The sequence below is a fragment of the Eptesicus fuscus genome, chromosome 12 (assembly GCF_027574615.1).
Source record: "Eptesicus fuscus isolate TK198812 chromosome 12, DD_ASM_mEF_20220401, whole genome shotgun sequence".
Taxonomy (NCBI): Eukaryota; Metazoa; Chordata; class Mammalia; order Chiroptera; family Vespertilionidae; genus Eptesicus; species Eptesicus fuscus.
Genome location: NC_072484.1, coordinates 86713627 through 86739191, shown reverse-complemented (window position 1 = coordinate 86739191; position 25565 = coordinate 86713627). Strand labels below are relative to the sequence as shown.

Genomic DNA, 25565 nt, shown 5'->3' with positions numbered 1-25565 from the left:
CTTGCACACAGGGCTGACACAAGGTCCCTTCTATGTTCCAGTCACTCCTCGGCCTCCCTGTTTGAGCATCTTTCATGAGATGGGTCTACACATAGGAACCTAATAGCTGTTCTTGGCCAAACGGTCTGTTTTCATAATTACTCATATGTGCTCCTGATTAACTATGTGGGGTCCTTTAAAAAATATGAACTGCTTAACACCATGATAAACGGACTTATTTGTAAATAGTCTGCTGCTGAGTGAAAGAAGCACTTCTGTGTCAGGGTTGGTTACGCTGTCAGAGAGGCCAAGTAAACTATGGCTTCAGGGAGAAGTCTGCCGTCTTCCTAACTCGGTGACATTTTAAAAGCCTTCGTGTTTTCAAGCACCTTCTCCAACGGCGGGGAGAGGAGCCTCGAAATACACAGTGTGGGCTTTTCTGTCCTCCCCTAACGCTTATCGAGTGCCTGGGCTTACAGTGGTTTAGGAGGACTGACCACGGCAGGCAGACCAAAGGACCCAAAACCAGCCCAGAACTTCCAACTCCTACCATAATTATATCCTTACGACTGAAAAGCTTCTGGCATAGTTCTCTCTGCAAAGGTCCCCTGTGTAAGGGAGGGAGGGTACAATTAAAGGCTACCGTCTGTACTTTGACATCAAGATCAATTGTTGTCACTCAGTTAGACCCCTGATCTCGCATAACCAGGGTAAAATTTGTTCTGCATATGTATTTTTCCTCAAGTACAAGAAATGGTGCATTTTATGCCCTAGGTCTAGGATACATATCTGAGGTCCAAATTTTTCTTGGCTTGCCTGCTTGAAACCCTTGAACAGATTCCTCTTGCACTCAGGTTACAACTCGGACCCCTCACCTCAGCCTAGAAGCCTGTGTGGGACTAGCTCTTGCCTTCCCGCCTCTCATCCTCAGCTGCCAAGGGGTCTTCCACTCAGTCACAGTACTTAGTCACATCGGCCTTTGATTGATTCCTAAAAACTATTCCTAAAACTGCCCCAAGATCATGATGCTAGATCTTTCCTATGCCTAGAACATCCGTCCCCATTTTGCCCCACCCTCTCCTTCCACACACACACACACATGCACAAGCTCCTGCTCAGGCTTCCAATCTCATATTAAAGTCACCTCCTCAGGTGGGTCTCCTATATTAGTGTCTATCGTGGCATACTATTTATTTCATTCTTACTAGAACTGCAACCATTGGTTGGTTGGTTGGTTGATTTACTATCTATCTTCCCCTTACGGTGCAGGGCCTTCTCTGACTTGCCCGCCATCATATCTCTGAGATTTTGCCCAGTGCCTGGCACGTAGTAGGTGGCCAATAAACATCTGTTGATGCTGTAGAATATCCATAGTGCTATAGTACCAAATCCCTCTCACACTAAGCAAAATTGTTGGGAGTCCTCAGAAAATCTTTTTTTACTAGTAAAATAAATATTTTTACTATTTAAAGTATCACCAATTGTAAATTAGCCCTTAAACATTTGATGTAAGAGTATAAAGTATCAAGCTTGACGTAGAGAGAGGTGGTAGATGTGGATAAAGACAAGCACCAGCAATCCACTGATGTGGGTGAGAAAAGCAAGTGATGGGAGCAAAATTAAAAAACTGAAAGTTTCGTATTAGTTTTCTAGGGCTACTATAACAAAATACCAGCAGCTGTGTGGCTTGAACAACAGAAATTTGTTTTCTGGAGGCTGGGAAGTCCAAGACCAAGGTGCTGGCAAAGTTGATTTCTCCTGAGGTCTCTCTCCTTGGCCTGCAGATGGCTGCTTTCTCCTTATGTGGCCTTTTACATAGTCTTTTCTCTGTGCTTGTGTATTTCCTAGTTCCCTTCCTCTTCTGATAAGGACAAGAGTCATATATTCAATAGGGCCCCACCCTTAAGACCTCATTTAATCACCTCTTTAAAAGCCCTATCACTAAACACAGTCACATTGTAAGGTACTGGAATTAGGGCTTCGACACATGAATTTGGGGAGACACAACTCAGTCTGACACTGAATTCACTGAATCATATGCCTTTAACATGTTTAATGTGTAGGCTATGATTTTACCTTTTTCTGTAAATGTTGTTGATTTTGAAAAATGTAAGTAGATTGCAACCTGTTGAAAGGAAAAAGGAGTTGTCTACACTCACTGACAGTGTCTCTTATATGAGTTTCATTTCCTTGTTAACACTATTCCTTTCTTCTGTGAAATGTTTAGGAGCTGTAGTTATAGAACTAGACTTCTGAGAAAGATATTTCCTTAGGAGGCTAGAAATAAATATCTGAAGAGTGTCATATATCTGCATTGGCTCTGTTGTATCCACAGAGGTTTTCTCAGCATAATCAGATGATAAATTGATTTTAAGATGTGTTCCCTTCTCTGTTATAGATTCAATACATTTTAAGTTTCCATGGAAGATGAGAGTGACACTACCAATCTGATGAGTCTATAGATTTAAATTAGCTAGTAGTAGTACTGGGCACATGGGAATAACTCAATGTTAGTACCTCCCTTGATTTTGAATAGGACTGAAGGCATCTAAAAAGATTTTAAAATTCTATTTTGTAAGTCCTGTCCATTAAAATATGGTAGAAATGAACAGATAGTTCATGTGTGTTCAATATTATTGAATGAATGAACTTCAGAGTACACTTTCTCCAAGTGTGCTAAAATAAAGAATTCGGAATGGGACGTGGACTCACATGTTGTTGGATAAATTGTACAAAAAGGATATTTTGATTAGAAATTCATGGCAGTGTGCAGCTTTGCTTGCAAAAGCAAGGAAAAGAAGGAGAAGGCTATCACTGTCCAGCTAACTACTCCCGTTGTCTAGGAAATCAGTTATAAAGACCACCTATTGCTTCTATAAGCTCTTTCATTGATTCTACTTAACTGTCTTTTTCCTTTTTGGTATAAACTAAATACTGAACAGTAACCAATCACATTTGCTTGAGCAGAAAGCTGATTTATAGGTAAGGAAGTTATAGCGCAAATTGTCATAGCAATTTTTGCACCATCGAGGGAAGAGTAAAAAGAATTCTCACGCAGAGTCTTACCATGTGCCCTGGCCCTAGTCTAAACACTTTGTGTGGATTTGGGGTTTTTAGCCATGAAGTAAGTTACCATATTATCCCTGTTATATTGATGAGAAAACTGAGGCACGAAGAGGTTTCACACAGCTAGTAAGTGGGAAGGCTGAGGTTTGAGTCCAGAAATGATCCAGCCCAGCCTCCCACCCACTCTTTTATAACATCCCTACCAGTTATTCACCCCTTCTAAGAATGAGCATTTCTTTTGAGTGGGATCTTACCCCTTTTAGACAGACGCCATCTGCTTTCCTAATCTTTAAAACAACATCAACAAATGTGAACCAGAAGAGAATTTGCCACGATTGGGGGTGGAGATCTGATAATGAATATGAATGAGCATGACATTTTTATGAACTTTACACCTATACAAAGCAGATAAGGAATCTGTACGCAGTCAGGCAATGTATCCTGGTTTTTTATCTCCACCCAAAGTGAATATTCCACAGTTCCATTTTAGATAGCATGGCTAGTTTTAAAGTGCAGTATTTAACCTGTATTCTTCTGGTTTTCTCAAAGTGTTGAGGATGCATGCAGAGCCCAGAAAGACAGAAGAGGTGAACCAAAGACCATGGTAGTACCAGCTAAGAGAGCTAACCTTTATACATTCTTTTGTCCAACTAATTCTTAGGTAGTTGTTGCTGTGTTCTAAGCACTGTGCTAATGGTGAAAACATTGAACCATTCTGCCCTCAAAGGAGTTACAGTTTAGCAAAGGATAAAGACAAGTGAAAAGGCAATTAAAATGCAAAGGGATTGCAGCTATAAAAAGGGCAGTGCAGTGCAGACTGCTGTAGAATACATGAGAAGCTATGAACCTGAATTTGGAGGTTAGAGGTAAAGGTAAGAAATGGCAGCTAAAGCCAAGAGCGGGATGAAGAGGAATTAGCCAGGTGGTGTGTGTGGAGGAGGCAGAGAAATGGTTCAGGGCAAAGAGAACAAGGTCCCTCTGAGGAGCTTATTTGGCAGGGCTACCGAGTAAGCGGGTAAAAGATACAGCTACGTGATGCAGGGCCTTATACAGCTTGTTTAAGAATTTCAAAAATGAGAACCCATAGAAGGGTTTCATGCATAAGACTGTTACAGCCAACCTCATTTTTAAAAGATCACACTGACTGCAGGATAGAAAATGAATTGGAGGGAAGACTAAATCTAAAATCGGAGCGACCTGTTGAGAGGCCTTTACACTAATTCAGGCAAAGATGACGGTGGCACGGAGCATATCAGTGACAGTTGGGATAGAAGGAAGTGGAGGAACTTGGGAGTTTGTAGAAGATAGAATGTAGGGCCTGGTCCATGATTATGACATAGTGGGTTGTTAAGGTCTCAATAAAGGAGTTTGAAGGCGCCCCTATAGAGAAGCCATTCTTATGCAGATTTTATTATTATTATCCATGAAGATTGCCAACTTATGATTTCCCGTACTTTCCTTTTAAACCTGACAGTAAAGTGCCAACAGTTGAAGCATTGAGAGTTCCTTCATTTTTCTCCTCAATCCTCAGTCCCATAAAATCACTTCCTGGGCCCCAGTATCACCTCATTCTTTTCCGCCCTGACTTCTGCTCACTGACTCCTGGCAGCCTGAACAGGGCTCTATATAGCGTTTTGCTCTCAACCAACTGCAAAACATAGGCCATAACCTCCTAAAGCAATCCTCCCCTTGGCGTTAATGGACCATGCTTTCTTAGGCAATAATCCTCCTGTTAGCCATTTCCATTGTAATAGAAGGGTCGTACCTGAGGCCTAATGACCTTAAAAATTAATCTCTGGTGATAAAATTCCCATCACCAAGTGGAAAAAAAATATTAAGGGAAAACATACCACTTAGTCTGGTGCCCTTTGGGTGACATTATTTGGTTGACTTTCTCACCCTGGCAGTCAGAACAAGACTGCAGAGAAACAAACAAACCAAAAATGTGAATACACCCTGAGTCCCCAGAAATCTTTGCTAAGTCACCATTGACTAAGCCATCGCTTAGCTGGGCCACTTGAGTTTCCTAGAGTGCCATGTTCAACCACTAGCAGCAGCCACTGGCCATGTGTTTAAGGTAGACGCTGGAGAGCGTTCAAAATAATAGATCTTCCCATTCAAGATTCAGTCTACACAGCAGCCCCTTTTTAATTCATCATAGTCTTGTAGCAACATTACTGATTCTAAAGTCTTGAAATGAATAGCCAGGGATAGAGCAAGTGTTGGAATCCGTATTTCTTTAATGATTTAGGGGTTATTGGCCATTCGTTTTCAACCATTTGTAATTGAAGTCTTGAAATAATGGAATTTATCAGAGAAATGCCTCATTCACTCCTGTATAATTTGAACATACTGAAATGGCACAGGTGGACTCATAAATCCTTTGTGTGCACAAAGGGGCAATATATCACTCCACCCCTCATTCGGTCAGTACTGAGGGAGGAAAAGTATGGACGATGAATTATAGCTTACTAGACCAAATCCCATAATTTCACGTCTTACATTTCCAGGAGGCTTTTTTATGTAACCTTCCTATTGTTTATACGTACTTGCTGGTCATTCATGATAAAAGACACTTTGATCATGAGGTGTTTTTTTTATCAAGTTTTTTTCTTATTTATTTACCAACACACTCACAAATGTTTTTGACAAAGTCACTTTCAGGCCATCAAACACATCATTGTCCTGGGCTTGGAGCAAGGGGCCCTATTCTCTACACAGTGTTTAAGTAGGCTTACAGTCACTGATGCACCAGCCAGAAATGATAAACATGTTAAAAGCAAATTAAATTGCTTCTTTGTGGGTAGTTTTATGTTTAAAGCAAAGGCAGTGGAACTTCCTTTCTCATTAAAGCTGCAACGAGAAGTTCAGTTACTGCTTTTAGCCACTGCGGAGTGCACATACCGTGTTATAAAGACTGACGTCGGCTTTACAGCATCAGTTTTCCAAAACTAACTCCCTTCGCTTTGAAATTATTTTCTTACTGCAAGTCTTTTGTATGCCAGTTAAAATCTCAATCCACAGGGATCGATACTATACCTATGTCAACCTGAAATCCTAAAATTTTCTGTCATAAGGGAATGTTTGGAAAATATCACACATACCACATGGATATCAGTTAAATGCTCATGAAAAATGATCTATTTTACATAGTTTAGATGTTCCATCTTATTTTCAAGATCTTCTAGGTCCTTCCTACTCAAAGTGTCGTTGGACCAGCGGTACCAGAGGATCTCAGAAGCTTGTTAGAAATGCAGATTCTCGGGTTCCGCCCTCCCCTGCCCACAGGGAGGGGCCTGTGACTCAAGAGGATTTTCATGAGGTTGCCATCAAGCTGTGGGCTGGGGCTGTGATCTCATCTGAAGGCTCTGCCCATCTGAATTCATTCACAAGGTGCTGGCTGGCTGGCTCCGGCGCCTCATGACATGGGCCTTTCCACAAGCCACCTAATGGCATGGCAGTTAGCTTCCCATAGAGCAAGCAATCCAAAAGGGCTCAGAGAGGGAAAACATGCCCCAGATGGAAGCCATGGTCTTTTATAACCTAACCTTGGAAGTGACATTCCAGTACTCCTGCCATATTTTATATTATATTCTGTAGAAGCAAGTCAGTCAGTCCAGCCCTTACTAAAGGGAGAGGCTTACACACAAGAGTGAATACCAGGAAATGGGGATCACTACCGGCTGACCACCGTTGTTTGCTTCTTTTTTTTTTTTTAATCTAGCTTTCATATTTTCTAACATGCCTATTTTGTACATGTATTACTTGTGTTATGAGGAAATAAAAATATCAAAAGCAATAAAATTAAAGAGAAAATATTCTTTTATCAGAAATGCTCATCAAAACCATCACTCCTCTTTGGAGCTTTCTTAGGAAGACAATTGGAGTGAGTGAGACAGGATTTATTAGTGACCTTCCTGGCCACATACTAGATTCATGTTATGGATTCATGTTATAAATCCAAGTCTGAGATCATTAGCCTAATAGGATTTTACATAGTTTTCAAGTTTTTGCACTGAAACCTTGAAATAGCAACACCCTTGGTGGTGATAGGAATACATCCATCCTTCCCGTCGCCTAACAGTCTCCTCGCTCTGTTCTCAATAGTATGCTGGAGAGCTCAAACCGGCTTGATGAGGAACACAGGCTGATCGCCAGGTACGCGGCAAGACTGGCGGCAGAGTCCACTTCGTCTGTAAGTAGTGGGAGTGAGAGGATGTCGTGTTCATTGTTGATCCTATAGCTCGGGTGGGGAACGCCTGGCCTTATACAACCCAGGAAGTCATTTGGTCTGGCCCTGCCAAAGCGTGAGGGGTGAGTTAATTAAATGTTTGACCAAACAGAGCAGGCTAATGTTTAAGTTGATGATTCTGTATGGCCTGAGAGTGATGTCCTAAATATCCAGATGGCCCTTGGCAGGAAAAGGTTCCCCACCCCTGCTGATAGTCGGTGCTGCGACCGCAGAGCTCCAGAGTTGCTACTTGTGGTCTTCAAGACCTAGGAATGGTCTGGCCTCCCACCCCTTCCATCTTTTCCCTTCTCAGCTCTCATTCTGGTGCCAGAGATCGTAGCTTGAGTTATTCTGTTACGACATTGCTGAAACAGACTAACGCCTGATTTCTCTGGATAATGCTGGATCGCTTAATATAAAGAGCGCAGCAATGACCCAGATAAGTTTCTGCTTTTATCAATAATATGTAAGATATGTACGGGAAAGAGAAAAGTATGCAATGAAATCAGAAGAAAAGCCTGGGTCACAGGTCAAAGCTGCCATGTGCCGGACTTAGCTAGAGAAAGGCATTTCGGGTATAAAACGTAGGATCTCAGACTTATTCATTCGCAACACAAATCGTTTCTTTTTATTTTTTTTTCTTAGTCCTTTTTTTTTTTCAAATCATTTCTCTTTTAAAATAATTGCTAATTAAAAAATTATAGCGAAGCTTTACGAAAGCCAGACATTTACCGCACGTAACCTTTCCTACAATCCCCCTTCCAGATGCTAAAAAGCAGGCTTAGGCAACGGGTACCATTTTTAAAAGCCTGGCATTCTTTGGTAGAAAGATTTTTTTAATTGTTTTAAAAGCAGTAAATATTGACATCAAGAAGTTCCTACAATGTACTGTGGAGCAGAGAAAGCAAGACGCAGGGACGTATACATAACCTAACCCTGTTTTAAATGAGTGGTTTGTAGCCACATGAAATTAGATCCCTCGGTCTCCAAAGTCCCGAAGCCCCATCTCCCTTAAACCAGTCCTGGACAAGGTGCAGCTGGGCTTCCGCACAGCTAGAAGCAAAGCCAGTGTCCAAAGCTCCTGGGCCACAGCGGAGCTGGTCCACGGGGCATTAAGCTCCTCCCAGGCATTAAGCCAGTGGGTGGAGTCTGCAACAAGAGTCTCAAGAGAGAGAGAGAGAGAGAGAGAGAGAGAGAGAGAGAGAGAGAGAGAATTCCCTTTGGTTAGGACTTAAGTATCTCAGATTTCAACCCCCCAGTGACTCGCTCCCAGGTATGATTGACAGACAAGCACTTTCCCACGTCACCCAGACCTTACTGGGCACGCATCTATTGTGTAGTCCCTCCCCCCGTCGACCTGCAGGGAACAGACCTAGAGAATCTGACCCTATTTTTATAGAAAATGACAAATTAACCCTTGACTAAATACACATACACACACACACACACACACACACATACATATATGGTATATTATGTGTGTGTATTTAATCAGTGATTCATTTGTTTATAATATACACTGAGTGGCCAGATTATTATGATCTCTGAATGCATAATAATCTGGCCACTCAATATATATTTATTTATTTTTTATTTATTTATTTTTTATTTATTTATTAGAGGCCCGGTATATGAATTTGTGCATGGGTGGGGTCCAGCCAGCCTGGCCAGGGGGAGGGGACATGGGCGGTTGGCTGGCCTACCTGCTGGTTGAACTCCTGGTTGAGGGGACAATTTTCATATTAGCCTTTTATTATATAGGATATACACTGAGTGGCCAGATTATTATGCGTTCAGAGATTATAATAATCTGGCCACTCAGTGTATAATTTGTTAGGAGTTAATTTGTATCTGTATATACATGTATAATTTTATACATATGTATATATATATATATAATTTTATAAGAATGGAGAAAGTTATGACTGCATATATACCAGTTGTTAAAGCTGGTTACATGACCAAGAATGTGTGTGTATGTATATATATATATATATATGTGTGTGTGTGTGTGTGTGTGTGTGTTAAATGACATGTAAAGAAATGCTAAAAGTATATTAACCAAAAGAAGAAAAGAAAGTCATACTAACTATGATTTTAAAACTATGAAATTTCTAATTGCATATTACAGTGGTTGAACAGTAATTCTAGAGAAAGAGTTATCTCAACAGTGAGTATTTTTTATGCCCACATATACTGAGAGGATCGTTGCAATGGGAACAGCATGGTCAGAATAAAAGAGCTCCCCAAAGACTTCAAATCAGAAGCTAAAAAACAATTTTTTTTACGTTTTGTGTATTTGCCTGCCAAAGATTCTGTTCTGCTTTTCATTGCGTAGATGTGCTTCAAACGCACAGAAAAGTTGGTCCTTGGGAGCGGAATGGCCATTTAATTTGTAAATCTTTGCTTTTTGGTTTGTATAGAAATGGTTTCTTTTTTCTCCCCTGCACGTCTCATGAGTGCTGTCTCCTCGACAGTAACCCGTGCACCCCTCGTGTTTTGCAGCAGCCAGCTCAGCAGAGAGGCGCTCCTGACATCTCCTTCACCATCGACGCGAATAAGCAGCAGAGGCAGCTCATCGCAGAGCTGGAGAACAAGAACCGGTAAGGCCGCTCGGCTGCTCGGACGCTCGGACGCAGTGGCTTTTTGATCAAAGTGCGCGCCCGTTGATACCCTGCAGTCAAGCTTTAACATGCCCCGGTTCTCCGCCTGCGTGGATGTTTAAGGCCACGTCTGAGGAGGCTGGGCTAGACCTGCCAGAGCAAGTACCAAAGGCTGCGGGAGCCTGATCTATAGGAGCTCCGGAGCGAACAAGCCCGGGTTCAGGTCCTCTCTACCACTAATGTGCTACTGACCTTGGGCAAGTCTTCCCGCTGGCCTGCTCTTTGATGTCCTCGTTCATGAAACAGAAAACAGTGGTACCGATATATAATAGGATTGTTATGGGGGTGAAATAGACTACGATTACAGAAGACAGCATAGCTCCTTATAGACCAAGCACTCGGGGCTCCTTCCATAGCTTACCGTTATTCTTTCTCATCAGAGCTGCTTCCTCCTTGGGCTACATGGCTCCGCCATGGTTCTGTCCCTACAACAACAAGGAGAGCCAGGGAGAGTCCTGGCATATCAGGGTGTTGGCCCTGGAGGTCTTCAGCCAGGGCACTGGGTTCAGGCTGAGCTCCGAGAGACCCTGGAGCCTCCGGAGAGGCGCCTGGGCGGGGGGAGCAAGGACCAGGAGCACCCTTCCTCTCACGTGCTGGGGTTCCGTGGAATGTTGCTCTGAAATGTTTCCGCCCTGGAACACAAAGGGGAGCCAGAAAAAGGGGGAAGCCCGCTGATGACGGCCAACCTTCTCCCCGTCCTCAGGAGGCGGGGGTGGCTGGGGACCGGCCTCTGGGTGCTGGTGCTGGTGAAGCAGACCGGGGTGAACGGGCCTTCCGGAGAGGAGGCCAGCCCCCCGCTCCCCCGGCTCTCCTGCCGTCCGGGGCTCTGTTCTGTCTCACTGGCCCGACGCACTGCGTTGGCTGGGAGACCACCCCGCCCCCAGGAACATGTGACTTGTTACCTTCTAATGGCTTCTCGCTCACTTAGGGGCCGTTTGCCTTACACAGGTCGCCTCTGCTTTATGCTCGGCCTGATGCTCACCTCCGTGCAGGGCAGCCCAGGCCCCACATCCATCTCAGCCCTGACAGAGGTCACGCCGAGAGCTCTCTGATGTCACAGACCAATTACAGGGAACCCTCTTAAAACCGCTTTCCCTCTAAGGCTGCTCTCATTGGGACCCATCGCTAAGGCTGACAGTGTGAGGAAAAGAGAGAGAATTCCGCCCAAGCGTGACCTTCTCAGATCAATTCCGTGAGCGCGATGTCATTCCTGGCGAGCGAGGGGGGTTATTTCGTTTTGTGAAACGAGCACCGTGTATCCCTGGTTCCCCTCCGAGCCCGCTGCCTTGGAAGTGGCAGCCCCTGTCTGGTGTCAGTGTGACCGTAAATAACAGGAAGACACGTGTTTGTCCCGTTAGCCATGCACTGTCCCAAGCCGAGCACATGCCCACGGCGTGATATTCCCCGCCAGAGAGAGAGAGAGGGGCAGGTCCGGTGAGAACGCTCAGCCCGAAGGCTCGGGGGTGCTGCAGCCTCCTCCCAGCTCCGATGGGCCCGAGAGGGAGTCGGACCCTCTCCTCCACGCGGCCCCTAGCTGCAGCCACGCCTCGTAAACAGCTGGGTTAGGGAGGGTGGGTGCTGCTCAGACCCCTTCTGGGCGCTGGTGGCCCTGAGCCGCTCTGCTCAGACGTGAGGTCCTGGATGCTCTGAGAGGTGACTGACCCTGGTTTCTGGCCTTCCTCCTCTCTCCCAAGAGAAATCTTACAGGAGATCCAGCGGCTGCGGCTGGAGCACGAACAGGCCTCGCAGCCCACTCCGGAGAAGGCGCAGCAGAACCCCACTCTGCTGGCCGAGCTGCGGCTCCTCAGGTAAGAGGAGCCCCGGGTCTCAGGGGGACCGGTGCCCGCGTCTTCCAGGAGGCCTAGCAGTCCGGCCAGCACCGGCCCTTCGCCAGCTTCTGACCTCTGTTTGTTCTTTAATTGCACGCACCTTATTGCTGAGATTTGGGGGTTTGAGGGAGAAGCTGTTTCTATTTTATTCTTTCATTTGATATAGAGAAAGGAAATCATCCTTTAGGTCAGAAACAAAATCTCTCACTGGAAAAAAATTTAACTCAGATTTCTTGAGTTATTTGTACCCTCAAAAGTATGTTTATAATACAAGTGATCAAAACATTTTTACATTTAAATATGTACCTGGAACCCATAAAAGGGAGACTGGTTTTCTCTAAATCTGGGTCCCTAATAGCTTTACTTACAGATCTCAAAACATGGTCCCCACACCTCCTTGTGCTGCATTTGAGAGTTAAGACCTGGGCTTACCTCCCCTGTCAACATAAAGCATTTGTGTTGGAAAGGACCTGAGGTCACCGGTCCGGCCCCCGAACCTCAGTGCCCTTCTCCGAGTCGGGAAGGTAGAAGTAGCAGGATGTGGGTGAGGCCGTGGCTCCCTCTGCGCCCGTGAGCGAAGGGAAGGCATGCCTGGGCTCCGTGTCAAACTGGCTTCCCTCCCTGCCTTGCATATGGCACATGCTCAAACCTACGTGTGTAGCAAACAAAACGAACATAAATTCCAAGGCATTCCCTCGTGGCAATGTCCTGCTTCACAAGGCACTTTCAGTTAGCAAGGACAGCACACTTCCCATCTTTCCGTTTGGGTGCCAACTATATTCCTGACACGGGGCCTACTTCTTACGTATAGTCACGTGCCACAAAGCGCTGTTCCAGTAGACAGCAGACCGCATAGACGGCGGTGGTCGCATAAGTCTGTAATGGAACTGAAAAGCTCCTGTTGCCTATGATGTCGTGGCCGTCATATCGTAGTGGCACAGTGCGTTGGGGATGCTGGTGTCAACCAGCCTACTGAGCTGCCAGGCAGGCGAAAGTATAGCGCATACAACTCTGTACAGCGCATAATGCTGGGCGATGATAATAAACGACCATGCTCCACTTTATGTAGTTACAATACTACACCTTCTATCGTCGTTTTAGTGTAGCCTCTTTCTATTTTTAAAACACAGTTTGCTGTAAAACAGTATGCCACGTTGTGCCGGCGGCAGCAGCCTCACACATCTTGTGTTTACTTTGTCTCTTGATAGCATCGTTTTGTCTTGTGCTTGATGTGATCTCATATTGCTTTGCACAGACAGGAACGTGCTCTACAGGCGTGTAGCCTGGGAGCAGTAGGCTACACCATGTGGCCTAGGTGTGCCGGCTGGACCATCTAGGTTTGTTAAGTGCCCTCTGTGATGTTCACACAACAAAACCACCCACGGATGCCTCTTCCAGAGCACTTCCCCATTGTCAAGTGGGCCATGATTGTAGCAATGCCTCTTTTCAGAAACCTTCGCCAGAATTAGGCTGTCCTTTACTTTCTCCATATGAAGCGACTAAATGAGGCAGGTTCTGTTTGGCTCTGTTTTTTTACCAAATACCTCGTGATGGGAGCCATGGATGTTTCTGGGGGTTCCGCTCTAACCCTGCTCTTCAGACATGTTAACATCGGAGCACGGCAGCACCGCTGGCCCAGCCTGCAGGCCCTGCTTGGTGGGACCAACCCTCCACAGGAATAAATCTGAGTTTGGAAAGGAAATCTACAGAACCTGCACCTGGTGGGGCTGCTGAGGTCACATCATACTTTAGAATAACTAAATCAGTTAACGGACGAAACAGGAATTCTTCCTTTCCGACCTGTTTGATTTCTGGTCTCTCTTCAGAGAGATGATTGGAAATTCTTGCACATTCTACCACACCATCCCCAGAAAGGGTGAAAACGAAAAGAAGGACAAAGTGACGTTTCACATCTTCCTCCTCCTCAAAGACATATAAAAGGAAGGACTGTTTGAAAGTATCTTTCACCAGATAGGATGGTGTAGGCCCTCCAAGCTCACAAGTTGAAAATTAAGTTGGATACATGCAGAAATATAACTGAATAAAGCAACTCGGAAGCAGAGTGGTCCCTCATCTACACAGCTGAGGACTTTTTCTCCACCTGAAATGTCCTTTATGCCTCTTCTACTGGCTGTCCCATTCTCTAGTGGAGGGATGATGACTAGGAACTTTTCATCAGCATTTCCATCAATTCCCACCAGTTAGCATTTGCCTTCCAACATATTTGGTTCCATTTGGATAATCCAGTCTGGGAAGGCATCTTGATGTGCCTGGGTCACTGTTGATGCGTTTTCCAACTGACATTTCTTCCCTCTGGTCCTGACTTGGTATTCCCATGGCCCCCGCTGAGCCTAGAGCTACACGAAGGAGTCTGGCCTGCAAGAACCCATGTACCTCTGGCCCCACTCTCAGCTGGTGCCCCACACCTGAGGCCTGAGGCCTGAGGCCTGAGACACCTAATCCCAGCTGATTTGCTTTGCCTGCCTTCACACTCTACACATTTCTTCTGCCTGCAAGAAATACCCTCCCTTTAAGAGTATTTCTCTAGCCCGGCGATGTGGCTCAGCAGTTGAGCTTCAACCCATGAACCAAGAGATCACCAGTTCCATCCCAGATCAGGGCACATGCCCACGTTACGGGCTCGATCCCCAGTAGAGGGCATGCAGGGGGCAGTTGATTGATGATTCTCTCATCAATGTTTCTATCTCTCTATTCCTCTCCCTTCCTCTCTCTAAAAGTCAATAAAACCATATTTTTTAAAAAGAATATTTCTCTAGGAACTTATAAACCACTTGTTCTGTGCTAAGCACTTTCACAATTCGTGGATTTCACAGATGCCCTGACATCCCAGGTTAAGAAACCCAGCTCCCAGTGTTCTAAGTTTTATTCTTTCATCATGTCATATTTTGAAAGCACTCCAAGACAATGGCCTCTTGCATAGTTACTTTGGCCTCCGTTCACATGGAGGGGCGGCCAAGTCAAACAGCCACAGAAACGCCTTTCTGAAGCTCTGAGAGAGGTCTTCTCCTTCCGTTACCTCCTTCCCGGGCCCTTTTGTTGAGAAACCAACTGGCCCAAGTTCTTTTAGCTCAGGGACAGGAGAGGGGAGAACGGAGCAGAGCTCTGCTCCTCGTGAAATCATAGTTTATTTTTTTATCTGAAGAGCACTGTGACCTTTCTAAACGATCATATTTTCCTTTTCACTTTAGCCACAACAAAGCTGAAAGCCAAGTTTGTAAACCAGATCTAACAACTAACTAGGATGATCTGATGGGCATTTCTGTGTGCTAACCCAACACTTCCTATGTGCTCTGCTCCGCATTCACTCTTGCATAGAATTGCTGTTTCTTATCCCCAGGATTCAGGAAAGAGGCAGTTGTTAAGGAAATCTAAGGAAAGATTGCTCTGGCAGTAAGCCTTAAGTGGCAATAAAAAGCTGAAAATATATTCAAAAAGAGTTGAGGTGTGTTTATAAATTTTAAATTCGTCATTCGTTATGGAGTGAGCCTATCTGAAAGCAAATTAGAGGTGTCGCACTTATCTCTATAGCCTGTCCTCCCACAGAATATCCTTCAATAGGATGAGCCCTTGGCCTAACTCAGTGTGACATTTCATTTTCAGATTGTCAGCTTTTCATCGCAGAGTCCCTGCTGTAGCTCCACCTAATATTGTGTCTGTGCCATGAGACGAGGCATGTCCACCCCTGCGCTAATGCACATACGGTTAAAACATCCACACATTGTTTGCGACTCAGACAGAGAAGCCTTTGGGGCAAGAAAAAATGTATTACTTAGTCACTAATGGTCACTAAATAATCGAATTTTAAATTGATTTGAAATGCATACATATACTTCAGAAATGTGAGCCATTAATATTCACCTTCAGACTGTTTCATTTATTCCCCCTCTTAAGGATATTTTTTATACCTCTTAGTGTCAACATCAATAATAAGAGTATAGATTGTCATGCGTGACAATTCCATTCTTGTTGGCAGTTTAATTGTTCTACAAAACAAAATTAAATTAAACAAAGACAAGCCTTGTAGATTATTTTTAGTTAAAACAATTATATAGGAATTTCTTTATTCTGACTTTACTTAAAGCAAACCAAAACCAAAAAATTTAGATTGACTGTGATAACTATGCAACATTAATATTTGACCTCTGAAAGGCACTACTTTGCATACTAAGGATGGAACAGATGGAAAATGTACTTTTCTAAATCCAATTTTCAAACATTAAGGTAATAAGTGTTTTCTGTGAGATTTATAAAGGATTCTTGGGTTTGGAGAATTTGTGGAATTGGCCTTTTTCTTTTTTAAAAATACATTTTTGATGATTTTAGAGAAAAAGAAGGGCGAGGAAAAGATAGAAACATCAATGATGAGAGAGAATCATTGATTGGCTGCCTCCTGCACATACCTCACTGGGGACTGAGCCTGAAACCCCCACATGTGCTCTGACTAGGAATGGAACCATGTCCTCCTGGTTCATGGGTCAACACTTAACCACTGACCCCTCCCAGCTGGATGGGGATTGGCCTTTTTCAGTGATGGTTTGGTTTTTATTTGTTGTGTTAAGGAAACCCAATGGCATAGCACAGGGGCCATGACATAGTAAGTATTAAGAAAAGAGTTCATCTTGGCCAGCTGGCATGATTCTGTGGTTGGGCATTGACCTATGGACCAGGAAGTCACAGTTCGATTCCCAGTCAGGCCATATGCCTGGGTTACAGGCATAATTCCCAGTGTGGTGCGTGCAGGAGGCAGCCGATCAATGATTCTCTCTCATCATTGATTTCTCTATCTCTCTCCCCCTCCTTTCCTCTCTGAAATGAATGAAAATATTTTCAAAAAAAGAGTTTATCTAAGGCTAATCCAACGTAAAAGGGGAGAAGTGAAAGGATTTTAATTCTATTTTAGTATGATTTCTAACAAATAAATGTACACCTCAGAGCTGTATTTGCTCAGTCATTGGACAGTTCCCTGCCTAGTAACCATGTCAGCAGACACCCAGAGATGCCCTTCCCCTGGGGGTCCCCTAGTCCCACCCGATGGGGAGTGTGAGTGACTGGGCTGTTGGATGCTGTTTCTGATGACGGCTGCTGCTTTCTCAGACAGCGCAAGGACGAGCTGGAGCAGAGGATGTCCGCTCTGCAGGAGAGCCGGCGGGAGCTGATGGTCCAGTTAGAAGGTCTCATGAAGCTACTCAAGGTAAGACGTTGGCATTTGTGAAATTTTGTGCACATAATGTGCATCATTTTTTATAATCCCGATATGTGATTTCCCCAAAATGCAGTCTTAAATTCAGACATCAGAACTTTTCTCAGCTACATCACATGATAGCAGTCAAGTAGCGGGCTTACCCTTATCCATTTTCTGGAACCTGATGACTGAGGACTATCATGGAACAGCTTCTCGGCTTATTTCCAGTTTCATGTGTCCTTGAACGTAATAAAACTGGACTTATTTAGAAACGTTTACTTTACTAGCTTTCAGCAGTTCTGATTAAATTGAACAGAAGTTAATGTCTAATTCATGAAATGAAGATGTAGTGATGAATTAACTTTTGGTGATCGTAGTTTCAGAGGAGTAGCTTTATTAATTCCAGTAAAATTTTTTATCTGACCTGGGTGGCTTTAGCAGCAAGTCACATAAGTTCCATGGATCTCGAATGCAAACTGTAAATGGAAATATCTCCTTTTTTTTTTTATTCCTGTTGCCTGAGGAATATTCATTTCTTGGGCCAAAAAGAAATTCCTGATAAATTACTAACAAATCTAGTTTCATAGAGTTGAACTTGTTTGAAAATGTTATTGATCTCCTTACCTTTCTGAGGCAGAGTTTCATGAGGAGCTCTGGGAGTCCTCTGCAGAGTGCTGGAACCGTTATTCTCTCTGGGAAGTGACATTCTTCCTTTCATAAGCCCTGGGCCCCTGTTCAGTGTACACTGAGTCCCATTATAAGTCAAAAGTAGACTAATTGTGGCCACGTGTCCGTAGTCAGCCCAGTAGAAGTTTCAGTGCTGTGCCGTCCCCCGGCCTGACACACACACGCATGAGCCAGGATGGGCTGCAACAACTGTACATGCCAAAGGCAGCGACTAGAACTTCCTTACGATGACAGAGGCACAGCCCCTGGGGCCGCTCACTTGTGAGGCAGAGGTCCTGACTCCCAGTCCATCCATGGATCCCTCACATCCCTGGCACACCTTCCTTTGTTGTTCTGCATTCTCATTCTCTCTCTCTCTCTCTCTCTCTCTCTCTCTCTCTCTCTCTCTCTCTCTCTCTCTCTCTCTCTCTCTCTTCCTCTCCCTCCCTCCTTCTCTCCTTTCCCTCCCTCCCTCTCTCCCTCTCCCTCCCTAGCTCCTCCTCCTCCTCCTCCTTCTCCTCCTCCTCTTCCTCTTTCTCCTCCTTTTCTCCCTCCCGTCTTTCCTTCCTTTTCTTTAACAAACACTGGCTGAAACCTACCGTGGAACCTGTCAGGCACTGCTGTACATTACCACTTCTTTCTTTCGTTTCCTTTACTCTTTTTTATTCCTTAGTTGACTTTTCCCGCCATCGGTGTTGGGAGCTTTCTCGTTACTACACTACCGTCAGCGTGTTAGACATGCCATGTGTAGAATTCGGTTTCTGTGGTTCTGTATGTGTTAAGACGGGACTAGATCATTAACGACCTGTTGCTGTTTCTGGCCTGTCCTCTCATTTGATGACCCTGAGAAGCTCTTCCTGCTTTCCTTTCCAAATATACCAAATGAAGGAGGCCGATCCCATCTTCCTCTTCACTAAGTGACAGGGAGCTTTGCACACATCCCCCTGCTTATATGCCTGTAAATTCTATCACCATCGCACTGGATGAAAGTCTGTTTACCCCCAGCCATTGGGGCATCGACCTAACTGAGCAGCCTAAGGTACCAGGATGTACACACACCAGGACAGGCAGGTGGTACTGAAAGATGGTTGGCACAGGGAGGAAGGAGATGAGTCTATAGTTTTAGGACTGAAGTCACTGAGGTAGAAAGAGAGCTGACCTGCCACCAAAGCTGTGTTGATGTGCCCCCACCTGCTTCCCTTCACCGTGTATGTATGCTCTTCTCGGAACCCTGGGTAACCTAACTGTTATTGGTTCCATCTTTCTGTAGGAAGAAGAACTGAAGCAGGGAGTAAGTTATGTTCCCTACTGCAGGTCTTAACTAACAGCGGAGGGGCCTGCCGTCCTGCTGTTTCTCTCATTGCTTTTGCCTCTAATGTATGTTCATGCTTCAGTTTGGAAAGAGAAAAAAAAAATCATACTAATTTGCTTCCTTTTCAATATAGTGCTTGAATTGAAATATGTTAAATTGAGCATTTTTTATAACTATGACTTCTGTCAGCATCAAAAGAAGAACTATTACACTTTTGAGAAGAGGGAACAAATTGTAATTTGTGGGACACTTTTTAGGTCTCTGGGGGGGGGGGGTCTAAATATCAAACCAGCCTCATGCTTCTCTGGGTTGTGGAGCAAACCCTTTTCCTAATAGGAAGGTACCCATCACAGACGCTAAAGCTGCACTAGGTAAAACCCGCAGCACACCGAAGCTCCCGGGACATCCTGTGATGCTGCGAGTAGCCCGTCCGTTTCCATTTTACTGAAAAGGTGTGGGACCTCTTTTTTAAAAAATTAGTCAACTCTGTCTCTTCTTGTTATATCATTATTAAGCCCCAATTCCCCACTGCTCACCAAAATGTGCTCAATCTTTTGAGAGAAAGACTCTACTCGGTACTTATTCACGTCCCAGTGTTTCGTTCTCCCAAGCGGAATCCCTACCACTGGGTGACCGTAATCTCAAACGAATAGGACACTTTCCGCCTCCTCTGCTCACTGAGAACCTCTCTGCTCTGGGAGCTCCCAGGGTCCTCACCTCCATCTCTAGGAATAGGGACACCGAGGCCCGCACTGTGGCCCAAACTCCTAAACGGAAACCCTGTCTCCAACCCTGCGGTTCAGAGGCCAGCAGAGGGAGCAGCATACTCAAAAAGTAATCATAATCCAGTGGCAGCAAAACAAAGCAGCTTCACCTTCCAGTGCATGTACCAAGCTGTGTACGACAGCACACCCCGCCCCCCAGTACCATCAAAAAGTTCCCCGTTCTTCCCACGGGTCGATTAGAACGACAGCCTGTCCGATTTCAACCTGCCTTTTAATTCTTCTGTATTCTCTTTCCTATTATTCATTGTGTGTGTTTGTGTGTAACAAAGAATGTTTGCAAAATGCTGGACACATTTTTAACCTTTATTCATTCCCCTGGTCTGTAAAAAAAAAAAAAAAAAAAGAAAGAAAGAAAGAAAAGTGTAAAACGAATCTGTAATGTCAGACAATAAAGACAATGTATTACATTCTTTTGTATTTTGTGGGGGAAAAAAATTACTAAAACGAAAGTCCACTTTTAATGAGAGGCAGTGCCCCTGGGCGAAGGACACACATTGGCAGCCTGTATCATTGCCCGTGAACGCATACATGGGGCATTGCTACGTACTTCCCACACTCGGGGTCATGGGAGACAGGAAGGCCTCGCCGTGCGCTTCTCTCTGCAGGCAGCCTCTTTCCCTCCCTTCCCCGGCGTGTGCGGAAGAAAAGGACGTGAGGTCCCATACAACCGCCCTCCTGGTGGAGAGAGAGAGCAGCCGGCCGCCTGTAACCAGCCAGCCTGGCTTTGTCCATTTCCCTCTGGGACTCCTCTCCCGTTTCCCAGGCAACGAACGCCTTCTTCAGATGCTCAGTGGACCAGGAAGCTCACAAACCCGTAGATGCAGAGTCAGGACGTTCACATGCAGAGGGCTAGGCCCTGGCAGCGCCCATAAGAGCACTGCTGCCTCCTTTCCTTCCTGCTCCTCCCCACGGAGCCCGGCGGCAGCCAGCAGCGGTTCGGCTGCCTGGGTACGGCAAGGCCATTATTGCCAACACCCAGATGTCAGCAGTGCCTTGTCTGCTTGGGGGCGGGGGGGGGGGGGGGCGGAGTTTGCATTTATTTGCTTTTATACGCAAGCCCCTTTTTTAAAAGGACCTGAAGTAGCTTACAACAAATATAACATACACAAGGACTTCATAAACTAGAGAAATCAAAGAAGGAAAGAAAAAGTGCACATGTGCTCATTATAAGGGACGGGAGTATTCTTCTGAGCTCACCGGCAAGGAGGCCAACAGGGAAACCACAATTGGCGGTTTTATTGGGACGGAAATACTGGTTCTCAGGGGACCGGGTTTCTGTTGGCGTAAAAAGTAAAAGGAAAGTCTTCCCTCAGGGCTCTGCAGGAGGGGCGTGCGCAGCACCAGGGACAGTGCTGTGGCAGCTCTGGGACGGCTGCTGCTCACACTGGCCTTCAGGCAGGTTAAAGGCAGCCTCCCCCCCCCTCCCCCCCCCAGGCCCGGGAGGCAGTTCTACCAGGAACAAGCAAACGCCCTCCACACACACTGACTTCCGGCGCCTGGACTCACCTAGGGGAGAATTCAGAGGCTTTGGTCCGGCGTCTGCTTCTAAATCCTGTCCCGTTTATAAGCCTTTCCCCTCGGGGGACGTTCTCTTTGTAGACTCAGACTTCAGACACCGCACACAGCAAACTGTGCTGACGGAATAACCTCTCCTTGCTTTATCCTACGTCTGTGTGGTTCGATGTATTTTATTATACTGGTCTATATAGTTCCTACTTATACTTTCCTTGTTAGAGGTAATGCATGAATTTATTCCCCTTGAGGAAAGAACATGATTTTTTTTAAATAGTGCCTGTAATATATATATAACAATGATTATGATATGATAAGCAATAAATTTTTTTACAAAACTTGAATTGAAATTATCCTACCCTCTTTCTTCTTTGTGTATATTTAAGATTTATTGAAGGCATCGTAAAAAGAACACTCATAAAAAGATAATAATGAAGGCGGCTGGGGTATAATTTCAGTGACGGTATGTATGTTCCAGAGTCTCTGGTGTACTTCCAGCGCCAAATATTATGTCCCAATCTAAAACCAGCTAAATCTGAGCTGAGGATGACCTCAGTAGTAACTCCTTAGGAAGATTGCTGGAGCTAGACCTGAACTGTCGCGGTCCCAGCTCTTCTCCTGCAGTGGAAGGTCTTGAGTAAGGCAGTTACCTTCCTGGGAATTTATTTCAAATATACTATTATGACACGGCTCACCAGGTGGTTGTATGGGTTTAAAAAGATAATGGACCTACCAGCACTTTGGAAAATACCATATGCATGTTAGATAGAAGTATGAATATATGTGTGTGTGCACACATATACACATGGATGTATGTAAACTTTCTCGATTGACCCATACTTTACAAGCACACCCACACACAGTCATGCACTCACTTTCTTCCTTACAGTAACAGTGTCTCCATCAGGGGAAGATGGTCAAACATCATTCCAGGTTTCACTTCCTGCCCCAGTCTCTTCTGTTTACAACTAGGTGGCTTGAAATCATAGTCACTCAGGTTCCCGCTTCTCCCAAACATGCTGTGGGACATGAACAGGCCAGAAAGGACAAATGTTACCAGCTTAGGTTTCGCCTTTCTCTATGTCCCTTGCTCTTCCTCTCTGGTGTGTATTCTGTGGAGTAGTGAAGCAATCAAAAGCGAGGGTGGGAGCATGGACAATTCTTATCATAAATAATCAGCTGCAATATAAAGGCTAACATCTAGTGTTCAAAAACGTACTCTCCCAGAGTCTTAGTCTCTCTCTCTCTCTCTCTCTCTCTCTCTCTCTCTCTCTCTCTCTCTCTCTCTCTTTCTCTCTCTCTCCCTCCCACCCTCCCTCTCTCTCTTCTCTCTCTCTCTCTGTCTCTGTCTTTCAAACACACACACACACACACATCCATTTTTAATGTTAGGGATTGGTTAATTAATTCTAGAAAAGTAAAAATTAGTTCAGGATGAAGTCTAGCCCCTTTTATGACATTGGAGGCCCCCAAACCAGGCCCCTCCCCTTCCCAGCTTCACTCTGTCCCACTGGCCTCCCAGTCCTACCTGCCATATCCCTCCCACTTCCCCTGCCTCGCTCCTGATGCTCCACGGCCCGGAGTGCTCTTCTCTCCTCCCCATACCTCCTCTCTTCTGCCTGGAAATCTCTGCTCTTAGGACCCAAGTCCAGTGATGCTCCTGCCAGACAGGTCAGAGTCAGTCACCCCATCTGTGACCTCATCGCGCGCGGTACCCAACCATCCCTACGATGAGTCAGCGAATGTGTACTGGGAGGAAGGATGGAAAGAGGGTTGGAGGTAGCGCAACACTGCTCTGCTCTACCTCCCCAGGCTGCTAAGCAAAACCAGGCCTGACTGGGCTGTGTTCTCAGCCACACCTGAGAGGTAGACGGGAGGAGGGGGACGTGGTGCCACCCACTGCCGCCTCTCGGCCGTCCTCTGCCATGGCTCCCGGCAGGGCTGGTTCCGTAGTGGGGCATTGGGTCCCTTCCTGGATGCAGCCCTTTCTGGTGCTGAGTGGAAACCAAAATACTTCCTGGGGTGGGTGAGGGGGAGATCAGAAAATTTATGGATCTTGTCAGACTTTTAAAAAATGTATACAACAGCAACTTGAGTGGATTCAGAGGGTGGAGTGTAGAAATGAATTTTTCCTTTATTCTCTAGGAAGAGAGCTATTTTAAATTTTCCAAGTATGATATATGTTTTCCTTCTTCCATAAATCAACTCCCTTCTAGGGAATTTTAGGTCTATATATTGATTGGCATGGACCAGTATCCCTTAAGGCTTCGCTCCATGAATCAGCGGGTAATTTCCAGGGAAGGGTGTTCACGGAGACTGGTCAGGCTAGCTCTCCTGGAGTTGTTAGCAGACACCCGTGCTGCAGGCCCAGGCCAGCGGCCGCCCTTCTGCAGAGGCCACTCCTGGGACATAAGACTCGGTGGTATCTGCTCTGCTGGTCTCCCCAGTGCCAGCCGGCTCCTGTCCTTTCCGAGTGGCCCTACGAGAGCAACAAAGGGAAGGCCAGAGCTGGGTACCACGCATCAGACTGGGCACTGTCCTCACCAAGAGAGAGGGGGTCCAGAAGCCAGGGCCCCCCCAAAGGTCCAGGCAAAGTCTGGGCACTGTCCTCACCAAGAGAGGGGGTCCAGGGCCCCCCCAAAGGTCCAGGCAAAGACTGGACAAGGCATGGGTGTTGCAAATTGCAGGAAGGATGCCGCTGAACCTTCTTCAGCACAGAATCTCCCACTCGCATTCTTCACGTAATCTGACGGCTTGAAATTGCACCAATTAGAGATTCACTTGGGAGATGGTTGCTATTAGTCATTCACACATTGGTGTCAGATTCCCTCGATTGTTTTTCCCTTTACGCATAACTACGGTCAATTATTTTTCTCTCAACACGGAAACCCCTCACCCCCCACCCCCCCCGAAAAGGAGTTCTGGAAGCAGGCAGAGAGAAGTAGGGAACTAGGGAACGTTGGCCTTGGAGACCAGGCATTAAGCATGAAGAGGTGTGGCTGGGAAGGCCTCAGACAGACACAAAGAGCAGGGAGCTCAGTGCGCGAGGAGCAGGGAGAACGTCGCGGAGGGAAGGGTCTCAGAGTCAGGAAGGTGAGGAAGGCCAGGCACCGGCCCGGAGGGGCGGGGGTGACCCACGAGCAGCCTGTGCTGCAGAGCCTGGCGGGACAGGTGTGATCAGGGCTGCTGAACAGGACAGCCCAGGACAGCCATTCCAACACTGAGATGCAGGCCCACAGCCCCAGAGCTGAGATGTCCCAGAATTCGGAGTCTTCCAGTTTTAGAGATACAGTACCCTGCAGACACCGTATAAACAGCCACACATCCATTATGAAACAACACATGTTGTCCTGCCCCCCTGGGCACGCACGCTGCTCCCCACGACCCCGCCAGTGAAGGTCGTTGCCTGGCCCAGCAGGCAGCCCTAGGCCCCGCGCCCACGCAGCTTGCTGGCGGGTCTGCGTGCTGTGCCTCCTGCCCTCCGGGTGCTCACCCTCCCGCCTTTGTGAAGCCGGAGGGAAGCGTGTGCTGGTTGGCCACAGGGCCCACCAGCCTGAGCAGCAGCTGTGGTGCCAGTTATTGCCTCTGAGCCTCCGTTTGCTAACCTGAAAAATGGGAATAATATCTCGCATGTGGCTGTGAGGAGGATCCATTGACGTAGTTGGGATCGACTGCAACTTGTTCTTTGAATATAAGCTACCATCATTCATAACACTGATTATCAGGGAAATGAGACCAGAAAAAAAATGTATGGAGAGGCGCTTTGCTTTGTAAATCACATACAAAGTGGGGTTGTACTGTGACTGGGAACCTCCTACCCCAGGGGAGGCCTGGTTCCCAGAGCCAAGAGGGTGGCCCATGCTGCATAGCTAAGAGGCCTCCTTCACCCTCTGTCCAGCTGGTTCCTTAGTGAGGAGGACAGATAAGGAGGCCAAGGAGCACTTGAAATGGATGCACCGGAGGGGTTGCCAGGGGGAGGTAGCCCTGAGGCAGCTGACCCCCATCTGCCCCCATTAGCCCATCCAGGCCCCTGCAGCCCAGGGCAGTCAGAGCGGCTGGGCTCAGACACCTGCCCAGACACTCTGGCTTCACCTCCCGGGCAATTCTGGGCACCTCCCTGGGCTCTGGGAGCCACATCTGCACATTTAGAGTAAAGATGCCTCCCGCAGCGGCCCGGACAGAATCCGTGACGGACACGAAAACCCTTGACCCCTGGCAAAGCCCGGCCCCACTGTGAAGCCATTTATGAGTGGCCTGGGAGGCGGGGAGATGCCGGGGTAGCTCAGGAGCAGAAGGTTCGTGGTCAGGAGATTGCGCTG

The 25565-nt window shown here is 46.2% G+C and overlaps 1 protein-coding gene across 3 annotated transcripts in view; it reads left to right on the top strand.

Moving 5' to 3' along the window:
- The window catches only part of DTNA (dystrobrevin alpha), a 220514-nt gene that overhangs the window by 182791 nt on the left and 12158 nt on the right, over positions 1-25565 (top strand). For 2 of the 3 annotated variants that reach the window (XM_028155711.2, XM_008148310.2), the window contains 5 exons: positions 7153-7240; positions 9782-9879; positions 11634-11747; positions 16884-16980; positions 18908-19025. In XM_028155711.2, the coding sequence (XP_028011512.1) occupies positions 7153-7240; positions 9782-9879; positions 11634-11747; positions 16884-16980; positions 18908-18958 (448 nt within the window). In that variant the 3' untranslated portion in view covers positions 18959-19025. Of the gene's footprint in view, positions 1-7152; positions 7241-9781; positions 9880-11633; positions 11748-16883; positions 16981-18907; positions 19026-25565 lie in introns of those variants that run through there. The other variant, XM_054723821.1, reaches the window with a different exon arrangement.